Source organism: Artemia sp. Qi Xiang Cuo, chromosome 2 (genome assembly GCF_049724085.1).
Source record: "Artemia sp. Qi Xiang Cuo chromosome 2, ASM4972408v1, whole genome shotgun sequence".
Classification (NCBI taxonomy): Eukaryota; Metazoa; Arthropoda; class Branchiopoda; order Anostraca; family Artemiidae; genus Artemia; species Artemia sp. Qi Xiang Cuo.
In genome coordinates, this window is record NC_142795.1 from 32,985,354 (window position 1) to 32,993,021 (window position 7,668).

Consider the following 7,668-nt stretch of genomic DNA (forward strand, 5'->3'; position numbering starts at 1 on the left):
GCTTGTGTAAGTTTTTGTATGTGTATTGTTTTGCATGTATGTGTAAGTTTTCGTGTGTGTGTGTGTAATTATTTTGATTTTGTTTTGTATTATTTTTTTTATATAGTGTGATTGTTTTTTTGTGTTCAATTGTAATTTTGTTTGTATGTGTGTGTAAGTTTTTGTGTGTGTGTAAGTTTTGGCGTGTGTGTGTAAGTTTTCGTGTGTAAGTTTTGTGTGTGTGTGTGTGTGTGTAAGTTTTTGTGTGCATGTAAGTTTTCGTGTGCATGTGTTAGTTTTTGTGTGTGTGTGTGTGTGTGTGTAAGTTTTTGTGTTTGTAAGTTTTGGGTTGTTTGTGTGATTTTTCGTGTGTGTGTGTGTGTGTAAGTTTTGTGTGTGTTTGTTTGTGTAGGTTTTTGTGAGTGTGTGTTTATGTTTTTTTTGTGTTCTTTTTTAAGTGTTTGTGTGTGTGTGTGTGTGTGTGTGTGATTTTTTGTGTGTGTTTATGTTTTGGGGTGTGTGTGTGGGTTTTAGTGTGTGTGTGTGTGTAATATTTGTGTGTGTGTGTGTGTGTGTAAGTTTTTGTGTGCATGTAAGTTTTTGTGTGCATGTAAGTTTTAGTGTGCATTTGTAAGTTTTTGTGTATGTGTGTGTGTAAGTTAGTGTGTGTGTGTGTGTATGTCAGTTTTGGCGTGTGTGTGTAAGTTTTGGCGTGTGTGTGTAAGTTTTAACGTGTGTGTGTGTTTAAGTTTTTGTGTGTGTGAGTAATTTTTTGTTAGTGAGTGTAATTTTTTGTGTGTGTGTAAGTTTTTGTGTGCACGTAAGTTTTTGTGTGCATGTAAGTTTTTGCGTGTGGGTCTAAGTTTTTGTGTGTGTGTGTGGAAGTTTTTGTGTGTCTAAGCTTTTGTGTGTGGATGTATGTTTTTTGTGTGTGTGTTTAAGTTTGTGTGTGTGTGTTTGTGTAAGTTTTTGTGTGTGCAAGTTTTTTGTGTGTAAGTTTCTGTGTGTGTAAGTTTTGGCGTGTGTGTGTAAGTTTTCGTGTGTGTGTGTGTATGTTTGTGTGTGTGTGTGTGTGTATGTTTTTGTGTGTGTGTGTGTGAGTTTTTTTGTGTTCATGTGTAAGTTTTTGTGTGTGTGTGTGTGTTTAATTGTTTGTGTGTGTGTTAGTTTTTGTGTGTGTGTGTATGTTTTCGTGTGTGTGTGTCTGTAAGTTTTGTGTGTGTGTGTGTGTGTGTGTAAGTTTTTGTGTGCATGTAAGTTTTTGTGTGCATGTAAGTTTTCGTGTGCATGTGTAAGTTTTTGTGTGTGTGTGTGTGTGTGTAAGTTTTTGTGTGTGTGTGTGTAAGTTTTTTCGTGTGTGTGTAATTTTTCGCGTTTGTGTTTAATTTTTCATGTGTGTTTGTTAGTTTTTGTGTGTGTGTAATTTATTGTGCGTGTGTGTATGTTTTTGTGTATGTTTAAGTTTTTGTGCGTGTGTGTAAGTTTTTGTGTGTGTGTAAGTTTTTGTGTGCATGTATGGGGACCGGGGGAGGACCTTTGGGGCCCAGGGAGGGCGTTTGGGGATCCGGGGGCCCTTGAGGATTGAGTGGTCTTTTGGGAGCCCGGGGGACCTTTGGGGACCGGGGGAGGACCTTTGGGGGTCCGGGGGAACCTTGGGGGCCGGTTGGCCCTTTGGAAGCCCGGTGGACCCTTGGGGGCCGGTTGGCCCTTTGGGAGCCCGGGGCACCTTTGAGGAACAGGGAAGGGCCTTTGGGGGTCTGAGGAGGGCGTTTGGGGGATAACATTTCGAAATTTTTACTTTTTAGTTTACTTTTTTTTTGCGGCGCATCCCTGTGGCGCATCCTGCGGCGCTTTCCTGCGGTGCCTCCCTGCGGCGCATCCCCTGCGGCGCTTTCCTGACCCGTGGCGCACCCCTGCGGCACATCCTGCGGCGCTTTCCTGGCCCAGGGCACATCCCGGCGGCGCTTCTCTGGTCCGGGGGACCTTTGGGGGCTTGGGGGAGGGCCTTTGGGGGTCCGGGGGGCAGTTGGGGGCCTGGGGGACATTTGGGGACCGGTGGAGGGCCTTTGGGACCCCGTTGGTCCTTTGGGAGCTCGATGGGCCTTTGGGGGGCCCGGGGAGGGCCTTTGGGGGCCTGGGGGACCTTTGGGGACCGGGGGAGGGCCTTTGGGACCCCGTTGGGCCTTTGGGAGCTCGATGGGCCTTTGGGGGGGGGGGGGCCCGGGGATGGCCTTTGGGGGTCTGGGTGGGCCTTTGGGGGCACCTGTGGCCCTTTGGGAGCTTGGGGGGCCTTTGAGGACCGGGGGCTTCCTTCAGGGTTGGGGTGGGGGATCGGAACCCTTTGGGGTTGGGTTAGAGGACCTCACAACACTGTTCAAATGAAACTTGTGTATTATAACGACCACAGAGTTTCACCATTAAATTCTCTTCTAAAACCTTTCCTAAAATCATCTTTTAAAATGTCTCTAACTGTTTCGCCGAAATAGTTCCATAACCTGTCTAAAACGGTTTCGCCCAAATAATCCCTAAACGTAATTTCAGCGTGTTCCTTTTGTTTTTGGCATCTCTGCGCTAATGCATTTCAAATTAATAAGAAACCTGATTCCCGCGCTAAAATAATTCATCGCTAAGATGTTTCTTGGAGAATTGTTTCCATGGCCTTTGGTTATTAATATCCTTTGGAGTTCGACCAAAAGAGTTGTTTCCGAGGCAATGACATTAATGACTTGGATCTATTCCTGGAGAATCGTTTCTAGGCGAAAATTTTTAAAGTCTGACAGATGATGTCATTGTTGATTGATCTGTCAAGAAAGGGGAATTAATTTGTTGTTTCTAAGGGGAATTATTGATTCACGATAGGTGAATTGAGGTAGACAGCACAGGTGTTCCAAGGTCGATGTTGTTGTTGTTGTAAGTGCACGCTCTCAGCGAATGTCAACTGGAAACGGGGCCCACAAAGACAATTTTTTTCTGAACAATATTCAACATAAGAAAAAAGTATTTCCTTACTTAGGCCAAAAGGGCCCTTTTGTAAAAAAAAAACAGTATCCTTCCGCAAAAGGGAGCCACAAATGATTGAATTTTCTTTCTTATCAGCTTGAAAATTATTTATTCAAATCCTTGTACACTAAAAAAATAGAATGGAAATTTGGTTCTTCCTAAAATAGGGGAAAACAAAGGGCCAAGAATATCTCTTTTAGTTGGTACAAAGAACCCTAAATATGCGACGTCAAAATGGTCAAAAAGGCGTTCTTTTTGATTGGTTTGAGACTTTCAAGAATCGCTGCCGGGGTTAAGAGGACCAAACATTTTGTTGAGAAGGAAATGGGTGTTATAGGGGTTGGAAATGGGCCAAAAAGCTTGTTATCCCTATACAGAGACAACCCTCCAAAAATTGCGCACAAAAAAAGAAGTCTGATCGGCTCGAAACTCAAATCCTTAGTAGACGAGTCAGGAGGACCCCAATGCCTAAGAGAAAATAGCTTCAGAACCTGTATCTGAAAGTCCTTGAGCCAAGAGCACCCCAAGTAGAAAAAAAGTAAAAAATATTGATTTGACTGATTTTAGGCCCAAAAAGGACAAAGAAACTTTTTTTTGTCTGCACACGTCAAAATTTAAATCAATATATACCTTGGCGAAGTGGATTCTAATGTACAAGGAAAGTTTTTTTTTGCGGGCACGATCCTCCTCAAAATCGTAACCCCAAAAAAAGACCTCAAACTTTTATTCCGATTGGTTTGAAACTTTCAAGTATTGCTTCCGTGGCTATGGGGAACACATATTTTCAGTTGGAGGATAGGATGCTAGGGGGTAAATATAAGTTTTCTTGAGCATGTTTTAATCTTATTCTCGCAAGTCCCCTGCCCAAGACGACTGTGATAATTATTAGTGCGACCTATGCCATTTTTGTAACTTTTCAAGAGAGCTAAAAACAGGAAAGTTTGTCTCCTTTTTCCTTAACAAAAAAGGAGACAAATGCCAGGTCCCCATATTATAACTTCATAATATATTCCTCTTCTGTCATTCTGAATTGCAACAAGATCTGATGAAAAAGAGACATACGTCACTTAGAGGCTTATTTCACTTTTTATCTTCGTAACGGTACAAGATATGACAGATTTGACTGCACCATTCAATTCCTCGTACTCAGTACACCCATAACACCATGACCATGACAGTTTACCCTTGACCATTTTCGACAAAAATCACATTTGTCGCACTTTTAATTATCACAACCGAAGAGGAGTCAAATATAGAAAAACTACTTGGGGGCTGGTACTCCAAATTTGGTCAAAAATTGTGGCCAAAAGGAGCCAAAGAAGAACAAAAAATAATTTTAATTCAGATTCAGTAAACCCCGGAGGTATTTCTCGATTGGCTCTAAAGCTACATTCAGACAGGGTCTTGAAAACATTAATGAAGACCAAGAATTTAATTTTCAAGCAACATATCCCCAAAAAACATAACTCCTTGAAGGAGGAGTGGCCTAGTTACTCTATCTGCGCTTTCCTTTTCTTACACATTTTTGAGTTTAATAATAAAACTGTTCATTATTTTTATGACATGTTTTTTAATCTAATAATATTTTTGCTCAGGGAATCATTTTTTTGCTGTAGCTGCTCCTATTTATAGTTGTTGCTGCTTTTATTTATCATGGCTTTGTACTTTTTTTCGCAGAAGAAAATGGTCGAGCATTTTACAAAAGTTCACAAAGAACTTGGAAATGGTGTGAAAAAGGAACTTGGCAAACACTTGAATGAAAATATGACGGCTCCAGCAGAATAGCTGAAAATCAGCTGCAGTTAATTGAATAATCGGTTATTATATTCGATATATTATTATTTTTTTCATTTTGTTATTTTTTTTTCAGTAAAACGTAGAGACTAATATCATTTTCTCTTTTTGTTCTTAAATGATGCTTAAAAGTAGTATAAAAAACGTTTAGCTTATGCAACATGCTCGAATTCGAAAGAGGCTGTGCGAAATGGTGAATAAAAAAAACAACTTTTTTTTCAATTTGCCTGACAGGATGTTATTACATTTTGTATATTCCAAGGGAAAGTAATGAATAACACCTGAAGACACCAATATTTCCAAATGAAGAGACTAGTAAAAATCCAAAGAGTGGAGTAAGTAAATCTGACTGAGGCAATGTTTACCTTGAAAAAGTTTGGTGGAGCCAAGGATATAGTTATGTTGCCCCTGGGCTTCTGATTTTAAGCTGGAAAAGGATGTTTAATGCTTACTCTATTAGATGAACATCCAACAGCCTTTGTTGTGGCGTTGCTGTAAGCAATGCTGACTAGGCCACCCTGCACCACTTCCCTTCTTGCCCAAGTTTTATTAATATTTTTTTGCGTTATCTTAGAGAGTGTAGTAACGCCAGTACTTTTTTACATTTTTTTTGCATTTACATTTTTTTTTATTGATTATATATAATCGCTGCAGTAAGGCATTGCAACTAGGACATGAAAAGGGCACTATATGCTGGTGTAGTTTTGCATTTGGTGTTCCGGTGTATAAGGTTGAAAGTTTAAATTCTTTTATAAAATACCTCATCATTCCTGAGGGGCTGCCAACTTAAGAAAAAAATTGCACCAGGTAGTGCAAACAAGCCACGTATGGTAGAATTGCGTCACGTGGCGTTGAATGTGCCCTGTATGGTGCAAAGAGGTGTGGTTTCATGTAACCATACCATGCGTGTTGAAACAAGTAGTGCTCTGAGTATCACATCAGATCACGGTGATTGGGTAAATCCTCAGAGGTTCACAAAGCCAAAAATGTATATCACACCTATTTCGGAACGAGGAAGGAAAATCAATACAATTAGTCGGTGTTTTATTTACCGGTGGCATTTGTAGAGGCATATACTTCACAAGGCCTTACCCAGGATTTTTTTCATAGGGGGTTTTACTCAAAGATTTTTTTCGGGGGGGGGGGGGTTACGCAAAAAAAAAATAAAAAAACGCATGCAAAATTTGTTTATATCCTTTTTGTTACGTTTTTACGAGTCGAAAAAACATTTTGGGAGGGGTTCAAACCCCTCTACCTTCCCCCTCTTGGTACGGCCTTGATACTTCATGAAAATAAAGGAAGTGGGGAAACAATTGTGACGAAAAGTGTTTTTGCGTCTCGACAAATAAATAACAAATAAGTAAAAGTAACATAATAGTAACAAATAAGTAACAAATAATAATACATTTTTTTGCATTTACATTTTTTTTATTGATTATATATAATGAAAAGGGCACTATATGCTGGTGTAGTTTTTTGTTCGTCAAGACTGATTAACGTCATTTAGTTACTAGAGCACGGACTTTATTTTTTTATGATGTCACTTTGATAAGATTTCTTCAGATATTTTTATGTAAATAAGGTTTCACATGGATATATGGATTGCATTTCCACCCATACTGTGAGATCCAATAATCTACGCACATTTAAGTAACAAATAAATCCGAAGATATTAAGTGTTACCATGTTAGGAAAATGGCGTATCTGTAATATCTCGAAGGCAGCTTGGGTATCAAGTTGAAACTTTCAGGAAGTGTTTTTTTGGGTTGGGGCTGGGGGGGGGCAGGTCTATCTTAAATTTTTGACTTGGAGAAGGCTGACTTCAATAAAAGTAAACAATGTGTATTCGTATCATCATGATAGATCAATCATCAGGTCATCAGATTTGCCATATCTTAGGAACGGCTTGGGGGATGAAGTTCAAACTTTAAGGTATTGTTGAGGAAAGAATGGGAGGAGGATACGGCAAAGAGGTTTCAATTTTTTTCTAGGAAAGGGGAAGAGGTCGACAATTTTTGCCTCTACTTCAATATAATTTATAGTCTACGTAAAGTTAAGCAGATAGATAAGTCAAAAGACACTTGTGTTATTAGATTACCAAAATGGCATAAATCAGAAGACTATGTGCATCAAGGTTATCAAAACAAACTGTGTGAAATACCTCAGGAATGGCTCGGGGGACAGAGCTGAAACATATGGGTAGCGTGGGTGAAAAAAGCAGGGAGAGGCAGGAAAAAACTTAAATTCATGTCAGAAAGGGGTGGCAAAAATGTTTTGTATCCGATCAATCTAAACGTTTTCAAACTTTAAACTGCTACAGGCCTGCAAATCTATTCGTGGTTATGAAAGATAAATCAAAAGATACTTTGTGTTGGCTGCCTATCACATTTTTGTATCTGCATAATCTTAGGAATGGCTTGGTACAAAACAGTTTACAAAATAAGGCATATGCAATATTTCAAGAATGGCTCAGAAGACCAAAATGAAACTTTCAGGAGGTGTTGCTGGGTCATGCGGACCTCAAATTTCTACTTGTAGGAGAGGGCGGAGGTAAACCCAAGAATACTGCTTATCCAGGTTATTAAAATTGCACAACTGCAACACCTTGGGAACGGCTGTGCAGATGTAATTCACAGTTCCAGCTTGTTTGGGGGGAAAAGGACTCCAAATTTTGTGTTTAGTGTGGAAGGGCTAAACTTGTTGTCTCGAATTCGTCTAGAATTTTTCACTACGTTTTTGCACAAAAAATTCCCATGAGAAACAGAATTTTCACCTCTAAGTAGCGAGATAAATACAACTAGCGTATGTGTAATATCTCTGGAACAGACTGGGGCTTCAAGTTTAAACTTATTGGGAGCTTTATAGGAGCCAAGTTGACCTCAAGTTTAGAATTGG

The 7,668-nt window shown here is 39.7% G+C and overlaps 1 protein-coding gene across 2 annotated transcripts in view; it reads left to right on the forward strand.

Annotated features, from left to right (window-relative positions):
- Positions 1-4,860, forward strand: part of LOC148955156 (catalase-like) — a 346,346-nt gene extending 341,486 nt beyond the window's left edge. For both annotated transcript variants that reach the window (XM_089108084.1, XM_089108085.1), the window contains exon 5: positions 4,657-4,860. In XM_089108084.1, the coding sequence (XP_088964210.1) occupies positions 4,657-4,764 (108 nt within the window). In that variant the 3' untranslated portion in view covers positions 4,765-4,860. The remainder of the gene's footprint in view (positions 1-4,656) is intronic.
- The last annotated feature ends 2,808 nt before the right edge of the window (positions 4,861-7,668 follow it).